Here is a 16145-nt window from a genome sequence, read left to right as displayed (position 1 = left end):
GAATCCAAGCATTACAGAAGATGAAAAATAGCATGGTCTCAAGTACTAGAATTAATGCTGCTCAATTTTGTTCCTTTGCTGTCCTGTCCACAGCTGTGTTGTGCAGAATTTTGTCAATGAACGTGTTCTTTGTTTCCCTCACAAAGCAATAGAGGGAAATTTTATCCTCTGGTATTTTTTATAGTGTTTCTCTCTAATATCCAAGTATTTTACATGTTTTTGTTGAGCCTGTGTATGATTTTTGTTGTTAAAATCAGTAAACATTACCAAAAAGTTACATCATCTGTGTACAACAGTCCTGGGTAAATTTAAAATGTCTGGGCAGGGACAGAGATGAGAGAAAGTGAGGGGGAAAACCCCAGTGTGCATAAAGATATATAAGGACAAATGCCATTGAATATTAAAAACTCCAAAGTACTTCTGTGGTGAAAATGAACTCAAATAAAACACTCATCATCTCGGTCACTCCAGTATTTATAAGTCCTCTTGCTGTCATGTAAAAATATTTCTAAGACCTCTTACCTGTCTAATACCGAATACTCAATTCCTCCCTATTTTGCGAGAAGACTGGCACATTTCTGCCATGGATCCTGGACTATGTCTTTATATGTCTTTCACCTCTTAGAAAAGAAAAAAACCCAACATTTTTCTCAGTTGTTTTTTTAATAATTCTTATAGAGTGCATTTATTTTTCCTTATTAATAATTTTTATGGCTTCATTTTCAGTGCTTTTCCTGTTGAGCTTATTTTCACTTTCTGAACCTGTGCAATCTTCTCTGATTGGAAAACAAAAAACCAAACAAACAAAAAAACCAAAACAACAACAAAAAAAGCTGCCAGAAACATACTTAATTTCCTTCAGTACTTTACTGCACTTTTTTTGCTATCAATCTGTATAATTATATTGTGATGGACTTTCACAGCAAAGTGTCACACATTTATTTTTACCTACTTCCATGTGCAAAAAAGAAAATATCTTTAGAGAAATATCAAATTGCCTACCATACTATTTATCTTCAGCATTTAATATTTTGTTAGATAACTAGGTCCTGGAATAAGAGAAAATGTACTCCTTACAGCACAAAGGACAGATGTCATCAAAACTAAAAACCTCAGTAGGCAACTACCAAAGAGTACTTTTATTTTGTTCAAGTTTTAGGAAATAATTGGTGAAATTTGATGTTAAAAAAATTTTAAAGCAGAATATAATATTAGAAGCATTACTATAAATATGTTATTGAGAACTATTTGGTGGCTTTTGAGGCCTGAAGTCAGCACATATATTTTCAGGACTAGAAATCTGAGAGTTGCTCCTGAACTAAGAGACCAAAATTGAAAATACAATACATGACAAAGGAGGACCCCATTTCAAACTTGATACATAGTTTTGGAATTATTCATGTCTGGGTTCACTTGTCCATATATAAAAGGAAAAAATTCTTGTCATTTTTATAAGTGTGAAAATCAGAAAGAAAGAAAATGTAGTGCCTGCCAAAAATTTTAATAACCACTTTTAGAAATGCATTTTTCTCAAAATTAGCCAGCCCTTATTAAGTATAATAAAAAGTGAAATGGCTGCTGCTGGCTTTTGAAGCATGACATTTTGACATTTCTCTGATTCAAACCAACATTTCTAAAGAAACTTTTAAGATAGTGCCTAGACAAAACACAGTATTGAAATCCTACTCTATTTCTTTTGAAATATAAATAGAAAGGCTCCCATTGATAACAGTGGGAATGCATGATGACCTTTTGCTAATTTGAATGTACAGAAGTTGGAAATTGAGATATTTTAAACCAGTAATGAAGCTTCCAGCCTGAATAATACATACTGTACTGCTTGTCATTTTTATTGAGTAATGCCATAATTTATTCACTATGCTAATGGTGCATGTGAGGATTTTCTTTCAAGGTAATTGAAATCAGTAATAAACACGAACCCTTTAGATCACTCTGTTACCCATTAATTACAAAACCAAAATACCTTTACACTGTAGAAATCATTTGCTCATTTTTTCCTGTAATGACCATATATTCTCTACAGATAAGAAGTCTATACAATTTTTATAATGGACAGCAGGAGTTTTTGTGCCTCCTGATGATAAAAGTAAAGGTTTTGATTTTTCTAAAGCCTAATAGAAGAATATTTCATAAATATTCTGTCATAGCATGACACCTACTCCAACCTGTTTCAAAGCTGAAACAAAATTGGGAAATAACTGAGACCAAATGCAAAATGAGGAACTGATCTGTCCTGTTGCTGAATTTCTAGGTCAGGACATACAACAGTTCCCTTTCACACCTGATCCAGTAAAGTGTCCCTGCCCATGGCAGGGAGTGGGAACAAGATGATCTTCAGGGTCCTTTCCACCCCAGGCCATGGTGATTCTATATTATTACAAGTATGTTACAATGCTTTGCTGAAGGAGTTCCTGTTCCAGTCACAGCTACTGCCACATGGATAGAGATAAAATTGAACTGCAGAACTGCACCTTGGCATATTCCTTATCATAAATGATGCTAGAAAATACACTACATTCTTCTTAAAATGTATATAATGCCATTAGTAGATTGTGGTGTTACTGAGTGCCGTTTACTGTAACCACAGTATTTGCTGGCTCCATTTGGATGTGGACCCACAGTTTGCATTTCCCAAATTTTACGATTTAAGCCATTACGTTCTTCGGTTTGTTTTCAGCAGGTGGTTTGTGTATGATGTAGCATGGCTGTTTATACGTGGTGGGACAGGGAGCTGCCACGACTTTGGTACTTATTCATGCGTGAATTTTTGAAGAAAAATTTTTGAAGAAATTTTCCACACTGGTTTTAAAGGACGGTTTTCACAGAACATGCTGAGTTGGAAGGGACCCACAAGGATCATCAAGTCCAACTCCTGGCCGTGCACAGGACACCCTGAGAGTCACACCATGTGCCTGAGAGCTTTGCTCAAACACTTCCAGGGCTTTGCCAGGCTGGTGCTGTGACCACTGCCCTGGGCAGCCTGTTCATGAGGAATTTTTTCCTGATATCCAACCTAAACCTCCCCTGGCACAGCTCCAGGCCAATCCCTCAGGTCCTGTCACTGGGCACCACAGAGCAGAGATCAGTGCCTGCCCCTCCTCTTCCCCTCACCAAGAAGCTGTAGACTGCAATAAATCCAGACTAGATTTACAATATTTTAAACAGTTTAAGGGTTTTTTTGTTGGTTTTTTTTTTTTTTTTTTTAGCATTCCTGAATAACAAAATTATCTATCCAATAGATGTAAGCATTTCAGGAACAGTGATGATTTACTGTTATTTTTAATGAAAAAAACCACACCTCTTCCTAAGGAGCTATGAATGTGAATTACTGATACGTGCAGGCCCGGTGATTTGTCTAATCAGGAAGAGGGGAAGGGAAAGGGGAAGGGAAAGGGGAAGGGAAAGGGGGAAGGAAAGGGGGAAGGAAAGGGGAAAAGCAGGGAAAAAGAAAGAGGCAGTAAAGCTGCGGAGGCCGCACCCCTCAGCCCCCGGTGAGGCGGGGCGAGGCGAGGGGCGGCCCAGCCCCGCCCCGGTCTCGCGCTGGGCTCGGCTCGGCCCCGCCCCCGGCGGTAACGGCCGTACCCGCCGCGCCTCGCGGGCGCTGTTTACGGCGGCGCAGCCAATGGGCGGGCGGGGCGCGCGGGCGGCGCGGCCAATGGGCGGGCGGGGCGGTGCGTTTGAACGGCGCGGCGCGAGCGCAGGGCCCCGCGCGGCCCGGCGCGGTCCGTGCGCTGCCCGCCATGCCCGGCCGCCCCGACGACTACGAGGTGCTGCTGACCATCGGCGCCGGCTCCTACGGGAAGTGCCGCAAGGTGCGCCGCAAGGCCGACGGCAAGGTGAGGCCGAGGCGGGGGCAGCGCGGCTTCGCTGCGGCCGCGCGTCCCGGGCCGGTGCTGGCGGGTCCCCGCCGCGCGCGAGCGAGCGGCTCCGGCAGCCCCTCCTCCCCCTGCGCTGCCCCGCTGCTGTCCCGCTCGCTCCTCAGGGTGTTTCTGCCCCCGCAGATCTTGGTATGGAAGGAACTGGACTATGGCGCGATGACGGAGTCGGAGAAGCAGATGCTCGTGTCGGAGGTGAACTTGCTGAGGGAGCTGCGGCACCCCAACATCGTGCGCTACTACGATCGCATCATCGACAGGAGCAGCACCACCCTGTACATCGTCATGGAGTACTGCGACGGGGGAGACCTGGCCAGCTTGATCGCCAAGTGCGCCAAAGAAAGGCACGTGAAATGACCTTGTGTTCTGCAATGTCTCGCACGGGTCTTGGGGCAGTCCGGAGAGAAGGGAAATGTGCTTTGTTACTGCTTAATAGCTTCAGGTTTTAAGCCTTTCGACCCCGCAGCTCTTCTCAAAGGTGAAAGGTTTTGTACAAAGTTGCAACAGCGATGGGAACTGTGCTGTTGAATGCATCACCGGATTGGATGTTGGTGCTGCCAGCAGTAAGAAACACAGAGCTGTCTTGTGGGGCAGAAGCTGTTGAGGGGTTTCTGGCAATGCATGGGATTTATGAGAACGCCGACGTGTGTGGAAGGGAGCAGTGATTTTGATTGCAATGTGAAAAGCTATTTTATCTGCCTATATATAGAGCTTGGAGAGACATCAAGTTGATAAGGCTTCATCTTGGTCTAATCTTAGACTTAACGTTCTACTTAAGAATAGTGTCAGTTTTCACATTCTTAGCTCAAACAAGTACATGACACGACCTCTTTGTGAGGATAGTCTAAAACAGTTTTGTGGCTGCCTGCCAGTATCAGTGTTTTTCATTTAAGGGAGTCTGTATTCAAAAAACAGTCCTGTTTTGGCTGTTATTGTATGTTGCTCATTATTAACAAATGACAACATATCGTTGTATTGAGCAGTCGAAGGTACAGATCTCATTGCAAAAGCATCAAATTGATATTTGTAAGTAGTGAAAATGCTATATGTTCGTTAGATAGTATGGGGGAAGAAAGAACTACTGCAGGGATTCTGCAATGAAAGCCTCAATGTCATCTAACATATTTGTAGTGATTTTTTTTTAAAAAAAAAATCAGTTTTAAAGGTAGAATACATAGATGTCTGTTGCTGATAGTGCTTATTTGAGTGGTGTTTTATGATAGTACTATTAAAAAGTTATGGAACTAAAACTGGCAGTGAATAATCAAACTGATGTGTGTTCAGAAAATCCATTAAACAATGTGTTCATTTTTCAGGCATTTCTTGGATGAAAGCTTTATTCTCCGGGTGTTGACTCAATTAACGTTAGCCTTGAGGGAGTGTCACAGGCGGAGCGATGGTGCAGTCACTGTGCACCGAGACCTGAAACCAGCAAATGTCTTTCTAGATAGCAAACAGAATGTGAAACTTGGAGACTTTGGACTGGCCAGGATATTGCACCATAATACCAGCTTTGCCACAACGTTTGTTGGCACTCCATATTACATGTCTCCAGTAAGTCCCTTCTGTACATTATCTTCTCTTTTGTCCCTCCAAGGTGTGCTATGTTGGTCTCAGAGTCCATGTATGTTTGGGAGGTTTTAATGAAGCTTTATTGGTCTTAAATGCAGGCGAGTTTTTTCATAAAGTATATGTGCTCTGGAGACAAAGTTATTTTACAACTATTTTCATCTCCTTTCTTCCCCACACAATCAACTTCCTTCTAATAACAGTTGCTCTTCACTGTATAAGCTTTGTTATATTCCTGGGACACTAGCAACATTGGAGTATATTGTTCCTGAAAAGGAACAGGGAAGTTAGAGAGCTTTTATGCTTCATACTGTTAAGGTAAAGCGGTTATTAAATTACCTCCTAATGGTAGGATTTTAAGTTGTAGTGGAAATGAGCAGGAATGACTTGTTTCCCTGATACAGGGCACTTTGTGTGGGAAAGATTAATGTTGACTAAAACAGAGTTGCATGAATGAACCATGTTTTTGTTAACAAACCTAAGATTGCTCTCTTTCTTTAGGAACAAATGAACTACTTGTCATACAATGAAAAATCTGACATCTGGTCGCTAGGATGTATTGTGTATGAATTATGTGCTCTCTCGTAAGTATGGTAGTGTGATAACAAATGTTGGAAACATGATTGCTAATGTAGATGTGGTTATATTTTGTACAGATGAAAGCTTAAAGTTTTCAGAGACTAGTCCTAGATTTTTATTTCTCTATTGGTCTTGACATTAGACAGTCAAAACAAACCTTGACTGCAGTTTTTCTTTCATAGTCTGATACTTTTTTTCCTGAAAGTAAGTCCTGTAAAACTAGTGAAAGAATCCAAGAAAAATTTTCTTCTTCAGGCCTCCATTTACAGCTTTCAACCAAAAGGAACTGGCAGAAAAGATAAGGGAAGGGAGGGTCAGGAGAATACCATATCGTTACTCAGATGATCTGAATGACCTTCTCAAGGAGATGCTGAATGTAAAGGTAAGAACCAATTACTAATTTTCCCACCTATAATTTGAGCTAGTACTGAAATACTAGTTTTTCTTCTCAATTATGAAACAAACCTATCTGAAATAGGGGTTGTTATCACCCCTAACTGGCAGTGTCACTTGTGGAGGAAGGAGGGAGGAGTTTGCTCTGAGTCCATCAAACAAAAGCAACAGCTCAAGTGTCATGCCAGGGTCACAGGATGCCAAAAGGTGGCCTCAGTATTGGCTTACATGGGTAAGCCTCAATAAAGGTGGCCTCAAGAAGTTTGCATGTTTATTGAGGCCTTATAACTTCGGGGTTAAAATGGTTCCAGTGTATTTAGGAGCTGGAAGGGGCTGTTTTTTCTTCATTTTGGGGATTGCTTTATTTGGCTAATATACAGCTTGTTCCCCCATGGCTGGTATGGAGATGTTGAGAAGAACATGGCAGGGGCAGCAAAGCTGTGGCAAGCACCCAAGCCTCCAGCAGGCATGGATTGGATTGTTCAGCAGCAGAATCTGCTGGCAGCTGCCTCTGCAGGCTCACCCACCCCCTTCTGACTCTGCAGGGAGAGGGTCTCTGGGTTGGGAGACAGACTTGCAGCTCTGGATCTCAAGGCTGGTAACAGCCTCCTCCCTTAGCTTTTATCATCCTGCTGTGCTACTGCTTCCTAATTCCAGTTTTCTCCAATCTCTCCTTTACTTTGTAGCACCTCAGCTGGTCTTGCTTGGAATTCTCTGTCCTTAATGTTTTTTCTTACAGGTGGAACCTGTTGGTAATGCCTTCCCTTTTCCTAATTTCCTTTAGGATTACTGCCGACCTTCTGTTGAAGATATTCTGCGGCACCCCTTGATAGAAGATATGGTGATAGAAGAGCAAAACCAGAATTCTGATAGAAGAGGCTTGAGACTCTGGGAGCCAGAAAGGCTGCAATTCTCAGATGTCGCAGTGAATGAGCTGAAATGGAAGGAGCAACAATTACACGAGCGAGAGCAAGCCATTAAAGAGAGAGAACAGCGTCTGGAGCGTATGCTATTCCATTTTGGGAAGGGAGTGGCAATGGGATTCTGATTCAGTTGGAGGAAGAAAAATTAGACAGTTTTCACAAGCCTCATTTTAAAGCACTTGGATACTGTAGTCCTGCATTCACCACTAGAACTGGGTCTAAAGACCAAAACAAGAATGCTCAGGGCTTACTCTGCTATACTAGCTTCCTTTTTTAAGTTACTAAGATAGAATTGACAGTTTAGATATGGAAATCTGGTTTGAAGATTATTAAACATGAGTGGCAGTTAGGAAAGTGTACACTGTGCAATGTAGGTTACTTTTCATCAACTGTGTAAGTAAACATTGCCTAATCTAAGATGTAACTGAAGGTGAGCCCGATGCTCACCCGAGAAAAAAAAATCTTTGTGTAAACTGTCAACTGCTTTTATAAAAGCTGCTCCCCACAGTAGTTTACCTGTGAGTCTATAGATGGCTGGTCCTCAGGTGTTGGCATTTCCTGCCCACATAAAATATCTCTGCATATGCAGTAGGCTCTGCAATACAGTTTTTAACCATATGTGTTTTTTATCTGAGCCTGAATAACAGCTGCTGCTGTTATAAGCAGGGTGTTTAATCATAGCTGAATTATAATATCTGGTATATAAATATTTAAACCTGGTGTCATGTGTGCCATGAGTTAATGTGCAGAATAGAAAGTTGCTATCTATTTGTTGTTGCAGACCAGAGTTTGGGACAAAAGCATGCCTGGCATTTCAGAGTACTTGTCGGTGCTTTATCAGTGCATTGATAAAGGTGTATCTACACAGCAGTTACCTTTGTTTAGAGCCATAGAATCAGAAGTGTGGGTGCACCTGACTGGCTATTACTGCTGTCTTTCCCTGTAAGAGAAGCCCCCCATGCACAGTCACTCTAACATTTACATGCTCATGCTGCAAACTACCATATTTCTGCTTCCAGAGAGAGAACGGGAACTCTGTGTTCGGGAGAGAATGGCAGAGGACAAACTTGCTAGGTATCTTACTAACCTATAATAGCCTATATTAGAAACTCTACAGTCTTACAACAAAAAGCTTAAACTTCTCTTCCCAAACCAGAGCTGAAAGCATGATGAAGAGGTGCAATCTCCAGGCGCAGCAGCGGGAGGTAACGTGCGCGGAAGGTCCAGGTATGCAAATACTCAAGAAGGCGCTTGCACGGGTCGATGTAGGCTGGTGTGACCAGAAGAAAGCCCCTGGTGCTCAGCGTGCTCGGCACAGTCCCCTTGGGGCAAGGCAAAGCCCAGTTATGGCTGCAAGGTTGAGAAGAGACTTTTTGTATTTTGCAAAAGGACTTAATGAGTGATGCTCAACCATAAGCCTGAGTTAGCACTGTTTGCACTGCAGTCTTGTGCTGTCTGGGAAATTAGGTTCTTGTGGTGAGCTAAGGGAAGCACCTCCTTGTAACCCAAACCTCTCTCAGAGCTGCACTTATTTTATGTATGGATGTCTTTTTACAGACCTTTGATTTAGTTAATTTTAATAAAATTCCATATGTCTAATAAATTCAGCTTTCATTAAACTTCCAAAAGCTTCAACATGGCAAATATTATTTGTTGCAAGCTGTGACTGGTGGGTGCATCATATAAACTATGAAGAATACACACTGCTATTATAGAAAGAAACTCATATTTGCAAATGTACTAAAATACTTCCTGACTGCCGCTAGTCCTATCTGTTTTATAGTAGTATTTTATACTCACTTTTCCCTTGGTTGTTCATTCTTTGCTATCACAAGAGTATCATCTGTTATTTGCTCCCATCTTTTAATAATAAAAAACAATATTCAAGTATCTAAATGCCTTTTTAAATAGTGATAGGGATAGTGAAGGGCTGGGTCAGAAGTAGTACATGTGAACACTCCTTAACATGCAGTAACACTCCCTTCATTTAGCTTTGGTCTGATAAAGCAAGATAAGCATGTCACTGCCTCCAAAACAAAACTGAAGTAGCTTTTTTTTTTTTCCAAGAAATGCCTATCAGAGCAGAAAAGGACACAAGTAAAATGCCCCTAAAAAGTGAGTGCTTCTTGAGCTGTATCTAACATTTCTATCAACTTTGAGAATTCCACCTGTCTCTCAACATCTTGTTTGACATCAACACATTAAAGAATTTCAGAACAAACTTGCTTTTGGCTTTCTGATGTTGCATCTAAAACTGGATGACTGAAGGCAAATGAGTTTCAGCTCTTACTTCTGTTCTCTTCTGCATTTCCCACCCCTTTACCCGATATTTTGACCTTACCAGGCATATTGGTTTTTGAGGATAGGCAAAACCAGTTTGCGTGGTTAATATCTCAACTCGATAAGCGGCAAAGTGACCACAGTTATTACGAAACTGACCAAATTTTGCAATTTCTGTGCTTTGCTGCTCTTCTATTTCATCCCATGGTGCTCTTGTAACACTGTTTCTAAAGTTATGCCTATTCTCGTACAAATGGACCCAGTGTCTCCAATAGTGGTACTAAGAGTGCTTGCTTGTGTTTTCAGTTGCTCAACTATTGCTGTATTTTTCACAACTGGATTGCATCTCACACATCTCTTTAGATCCCTAATTTCTTCTAGAAGTCCATTGGGTGGTTCACTTAACAGTAAAATGGAATACCAAAAATTCTGGTTTTTAAAGCTGTGTCCTAGACACTACCCTATTTTTTATTGGGATGTTCTGATTCTGAGTGAACCATTTAATGTTAAAACAGATCTGACTTACAAATGAAGCTAAAAAATGCTGAAATATTTGCTGGCTTTTAAAATTTTTTCTTGCTCTTTTGTGCTTTTTGCATTCCTGCTGTAGTTTCATAAATTGATAATTAAGGCTTCAGTGTTGAGATTATAATCGTTAGACCTTTGATTAAATAAAAATCACACCCTGAAGTTTGGCCTTGTGAAGTTGGCTCTTATGTGAGGCAACTCAGCTGTTATAATAGTTTTTATGGCAGTTTTTCTACTCTTGAGTCATTAACTGCATTTTGATGGTGGCATGCTATAGGATATGCTAGGAAAATTCCCGTTCTAGAGTCTCAGTGAAAGTAGCTTGTTAATTTTTAATTTACCTAAACTAATTTCTCATCAAGTCAGAGCCTAATTTGTACCCCAGTGACTTCATAAAAAGATAGAGTTTGGAACAATGGGGATAAAGTACAAAGACCACTGGCCAGGTTGAGTCTGCCCCTACTGTGAAGCAAAGACAAGACTTTTTCAGTAGCTGAAAAACTGGAAATTCATTCTGCATTTTCTTTTAGAACTACTTTATGTTACTGTTTATTTTAATTTTCCTTCAGAAAAAAAGTCTCCTTAATTAACTAATCTTTCCTTAGGTATTGGGAGGTGCATCCTAAAAACTATGGCATATATCCTTTTACCATGATCATTCAAAAGGCTTGTTTTCAATTTTTTTCTCAAAAAATATAAAATAATTGTTGCTATTAACAGAGATGCATTTAATTAGATCACGTAGAGCCGTAGGTAGATGACAAAATGGGCACCAGGGTTAAAAGCAATAAATGCTGGAAGATGCACTAATGCAGTACTTTTTGATTTCTTAAGACAACCCACTCCTGCTTCCTCTTTCTACAACAAAGAAGATCTCACACTGTGGAACTGAAGAGAAAGCTGTACCTCATAATATGGAAAACTATTTCCTTTCCAAAGGGAAAACCTCTGATCTCAAAAGGCGCCTATATGCTGCAAATCTACGGGCTCAAGCACTGGCTGAACTGGAAAGAAACTATCAACTAAAGAGCAGACAAATCTTGGGCATGCGTTGAAACTGTAACATATATTTATCTTTGAAAAGAAGATTAAATGTGTAGGCAGATACTTGTGCCTCCCTCTCTTAAGCTAGAACCTACTGAAAAATTATTTTAACAATTGTACAAACTCTTCGTTTATGACAGGTAGCTTATGATAAATGCATAAGGTGCTATATGATGAAAAGAGGTACTTCTGATACCAAATAAAACAAACTAAATTAATTGTATTATTAAAGAAAAATATTTTGGTCCTCCTGTTTAGCATACTTTACTCTTCTGAAAATATAAAGAATGAATATATATAAATGATTTGTTTAAAATCTGATGTGAAAAGCTTTCCAGGTGAAAAATGTACAGATATTCACAGTCTAAAATGCTGTATGTAATGCACAGTTGTTGATAAAGGAAGTGTTGATATTATGTATATATGGGAAAGCAGTCCCTTCTTTTCTGCACTTGTTAATATTTTTTAACAAAAGAGCAGAGATTTTATGCATCTCTTCCTACTGAGTGCTCTATCAAAGCAGGTTAGTTTTAATGTTATGTTTTGAATAATGTGTGGGATGGGTCAGAATAGCATAACTTCTGAGTTTATATTCCTTTCTGCCTAAACAGCTGAATGCCTTGTCCATCCTCCTACAAGGCCTGTGTCATGGCATGGCTTTTGAAATAACACCTTCTTTGCCTTGCCTTGAAACTGTGTTATAAACTGATCCCCTGATACTGCTGTCCAGGATGGGACACCATCCAGCATATTGGCATCTGGGTTTTGGGGTGGTGCAGTTGTCCTTTAAATAGGAAATCCTTATTTTCTTGAAGCTTAGGAGGTTATCTCCATCCTACTCTTAACAATTCTTTGCTCAGGTAGGAGTTGCTTAATTAAGGTGGTATAAGTTTCATGCACTCAACTCATGAATTTTAAAATATCCTTTGAAACTATACTGTCTGGCATATGTTTAATATAAAGATTTTTTTTCTCTTTGGATTGAAATGCCATAAAACATACATTCTTACAAAACAGCTTGTTCTCAAAAGCATGTTTCCTTATTGGGCTATGAATATTATCTGAGGAGGTATTCTAGATGGTTTTTCCTTCATGAGAGAAAATCTTTGAAACGTCAATCTAATTTGACATACTAGATCATCTTAAAGGTCTCTTTCAATCCAAATCATTCCATGATTTGCAGATAAAGAAGTACTTGAGTAACCCAACAACAGATCTGCTCTAGCAGATTCTTAACAACCCAGCAGACCTTAACATTTGCTTGGAGAGTGGTTGCTGTTCACCACAACCTTTGCTTAAAAGAATTAGACATGATTATTTTGTTTGCTGATCTAAAACTACCAACATTTTGGTGGTCATTCCTCAGCAGAAGCTGTGGTGGGAATGTTCCAGGTGGGTTAGTGCAGCTTTCCTCTGCATTCTTTCATATTTCTGAAGCTTCTCACACGTATGTGGAGGGTAAATCCCTGCTTTGTCACAGCGATTTGCACACTCAGGTTTTTCTGTCCTGTGTCTGAATCACTGCATTGCACTGCAATGCAGTTCTGGCCTTCATGTGGATCTTTGTGTCTTAACCCATAAAACATTAAAGGGTAAGATACAGTGGTGTCAGTACAACTGGAAAAAATACAAAGGATTCAAGAATGTTTTGTCTATAAAATGCAGGTATCAATGAAAGGAGGAAAACAGGCAGCCAAGAAAATTAATACTGATTCATGAAAGACCATATTCCCAGAATGGTTTGGGTCAGAAAGTACCTTACAGATCATCTGGTTCCAACCTCACTACCATGGACAGGGACACTTCACTAGACCAAGTTGCTCAGAACTCCATCCAGCCTGGCCTTGAACACTGCCAGGGACCATCCAAGAAACATCCATAACTTCTCAATTGCTCCAAGTGCCTCACCAACCTCACAGCAAAGAACTTCTTCCTAGAATCTAAGCTAGTCTCTAAAGTGAGAATCTAAACCTTCTCTCTTTCAGTTAAAAGCCATTCCCCCTTGTCTTCTCACATCGTGCTCTCGTAAGCAGCCTGTCATCTTCCTTGTAGGCTCTGTCCAGCTATGGGAAGGCCACAGTAAGACCTTCTCCAGGCTGAACAATCCCAATACTCTTCATCTTTCCTCACAGGGGAAGTGCTCCATCTCTCTAACCATCTTGTGAAAGGGATGGCGTTTACAAATGCTTTGCTTTTAACACAACCAAGGTAAGAAAGTGGCTTGAGAGCATTTTTTTTTCTCTTGGAACACACGTTTCACAGTAAAATGCCTTGAGAGAGCACTGTCTACGGCTTTCCTCTTCCTTTAATACTCCAGTAACCTGAAGATGGCACTGTTGCCTTGTCATTCATAAGAACATCCTCTATGATACATAAAAAAATACTAGTACTAGTAGATACATTCAAAATCTACTATCTTATTTATATTTATTTTTACCTGTTTTGTTCTAAGCACATTGCTGGAAGATGCTGACTTCCTTTGGCTATGGATGCTTTAGTACTTGCTGGTGCAATTAATTATAATTATCTCCAATTTGCCATTTTGCATCCTCTATGCATGCATTATAAAAACAACTGAATCAAAGTTCTAGCTAACAACCACACTGTTATGAATCAGAAATGCTACAGAGTGTGCAAACTGTATCAATCACAATGGCAGTAATAAATGAGAACAGCTTAGGTTACAACTGCAGCATTAAGCTTTTTAACTGTGTAACTTACAGCATCTTCTTGAAGTATCACTCTAATATGACAAATGCAGTATTTCTTGACATTTTTGAAATAAGAACTTCATACCAGTACACGTCAAACATAGTAAAAGGCATCCTGGAGATGTTCTTCGTTCTCTCTCAGGATTTTTGCTTTGGAATACTGAAATTCACGTTTTCCTACAAGGGTGTGATTGTTTTTCCAATAGAACGTGTGTAGCATTCGAATCACACTCAGGATGCAATTTTCAAACATATTCAGGAAATAGAACATTCACAAATAGAACATTTATGGGACTGGTGACTGCTTATGGAGTGCTTCCAAATTATTGACATCATGCTGATGGATATACTAGTATCTTAGGGAAGTGTGTACATATGCATATGGTACAGCTTAAGCCTTGCAGGATGATAATAATGGTGTACACTGTGAAATGTCGTGAGAGAAATTAATTACTGTTTAAGACAGATGTCAGGAATTCTAACAATATGCTTAGCTGTGAGCACCTCTGAAATTGCAAAAGTTTTATATGCATAGGAACATCAAGGACAGCCAAGAGGGAAAACTGCATCATCTTTGAAAAATACAGACCAGTCTCCTGATTTTCAAATTTTCAGTTATGCCCTGTCCCCTCTGCAGCCAGTTGAACAACACTTAAACAGTGTGAAAGTGCTGGTCAGCTGGGCAGATGAGAAACTTAATGAAAATCAGACATAAATATAGAGGACCGTCAAGTTTCTTTGTAAAAGTGGGAGATGCCACTTCTGAGTCCCTGTCTCTGGTCCCTGTGGGAAATGTGGCCCCTGCACCCCTGAAAGGCTCTTCTCTACAGTGGTAAATCTGCATTTCTCCATCTGTAGCAGACCTTTGGCTGTTGCTCATCACCCATTTCAAGAAAGGGATGTGGAAAATATGTAGGGGGACCACGATGCCATCAGTGGAGCTAATGCTGTGCCAGAAATCCAGTACCCCCCTCACCGAGGGGGTCTAGGTGTAATAGTATATAAAACTTCTCAAAACCACTATCTGACAGGCAGAAGACACTGTTCTTTGTTGTGTCCTCTACCTCCAAAGAAAGTTATAAAACACCAGTAGCAGCATTTCCAGGTTTTCACCCAGTTTTAGTGGTTATTGCTTAGGGTTGATGGTTTAGCTTTCAGCGGTTGCCACAGATTGCCAGGAGTTTATGGCTTACAGGGCATCCCTGTGGTCCAGGGTCTATGGTTTATTGATCCCTGTGCTCTCACACCTCCTGCTTCTTTCATTTAAAATTCATAGCCCATGTTTAGTGTTTTGTGGTTTACTAGAGTAAATGGCAATCTTCTGAAAGATACAATTCTCAAGTTCTATCCCTGAAGTAAGATTTGTAATCTTCTTTCTTTGCTGTACAGGGTTCATTTCTCTGCGGTCTGTGTTGACTGATAGTGGAATTCCTCTTAGTTTAGCTAAAGAAGTTCACAGAATGGATCAGACACGAGTGAGGGAAGGGGTGGATGGGTGGGGTGGTGTCAAGTGAAAACCCAGGGTAGGCATTTCTCTTCATGAGGAGCTCCTGGGGATAGAAAGGAGAGGCAAGAAGAGACTTCCCTATCTTCCATGATCCCCTTCTTCCTTCAGTATCCATTTTCCAATCAATACACACTATAGCTTATTTGATCACCTTCATGCCAAGGGGCACAAAGCACTCCAAACTGAACCTTGTCAGAGTCCAGCTCTGCCTGGCCATTTTGCAGGGGCCTACAGATGGAAGATTAACAATTTGGCCAGGGTTTGATCTGAAATGGCATTTTGCCACTTCTGATTTCCTCTCAGCTTTCACAGGGGGTGAGACCTCTGTCCCTGCAACCCACTTGCTTTTCACATTCACATGTGTGCCTGGGTGGCAGTTCAGGGTCACTGAAGTGGCTGCTGCAGTCAAACAGGGGCTGTTGTTTCATTCTTTGGGTTGCCTAACCCCCTCCTAAAAGCTGGTGAGCAAAGACACAAGAAGATTGCCTTGGAGGATGGGGACCAAAAGCATGAATTTTATTTTTGACCATGAATAAAGTGTTTCATACTCACAAAAAGTGTTTTCTCCTTCAAACTCACAGGCTGAATGATGATGTTTTGATGTAGTGAGGTGCTGGCACTCTGGGGAGAGAAGACAGAAACTGCTGGTCAGTAAGAGAAAACTCCTGTCCACACTCTCCAGTGTACCCAGTGCCCTGGACACACTGGGGCTGCT

General features: G+C 40.7%; 1 protein-coding gene across 2 annotated transcripts; it reads left to right on the top strand.

The window, feature by feature from the left end:
• The first annotated feature begins 3682 nt into the window (after positions 1-3682).
• On the top strand, positions 3683-11430 carry NEK2 (NIMA related kinase 2). Of its 2 annotated transcripts, XM_030269089.4 has the most exons (10): positions 3683-3857; positions 4023-4240; positions 5213-5450; positions 5967-6049; positions 6300-6426; positions 7222-7441; positions 8380-8434; positions 8517-8587; positions 9428-9475; positions 11003-11430. In XM_030269089.4, exons 1-10 carry the CDS (start codon positions 3762-3764, stop codon positions 11221-11223), a joined length of 1377 nt encoding a protein of 458 aa, XP_030124949.3. In that variant the 5' UTR covers positions 3683-3761; the 3' UTR covers positions 11224-11430. The 2 variants fall into 2 exon arrangements, with proteins under 2 accessions (XP_030124949.3, XP_002193922.3); XM_002193886.7 differs by lacking the exon at positions 9428-9475 and having other exon boundaries at positions 3685-3857.
• Positions 11431-16145: the final 4715 nt, after the last annotated feature.

Source organism: Taeniopygia guttata, chromosome 3 (genome assembly GCF_048771995.1).
Source record: "Taeniopygia guttata chromosome 3, bTaeGut7.mat, whole genome shotgun sequence".
Taxonomy (NCBI): Eukaryota; Metazoa; Chordata; class Aves; order Passeriformes; family Estrildidae; genus Taeniopygia; species Taeniopygia guttata.
This window is presented reverse-complemented; position numbering and strand designations above follow the sequence as displayed.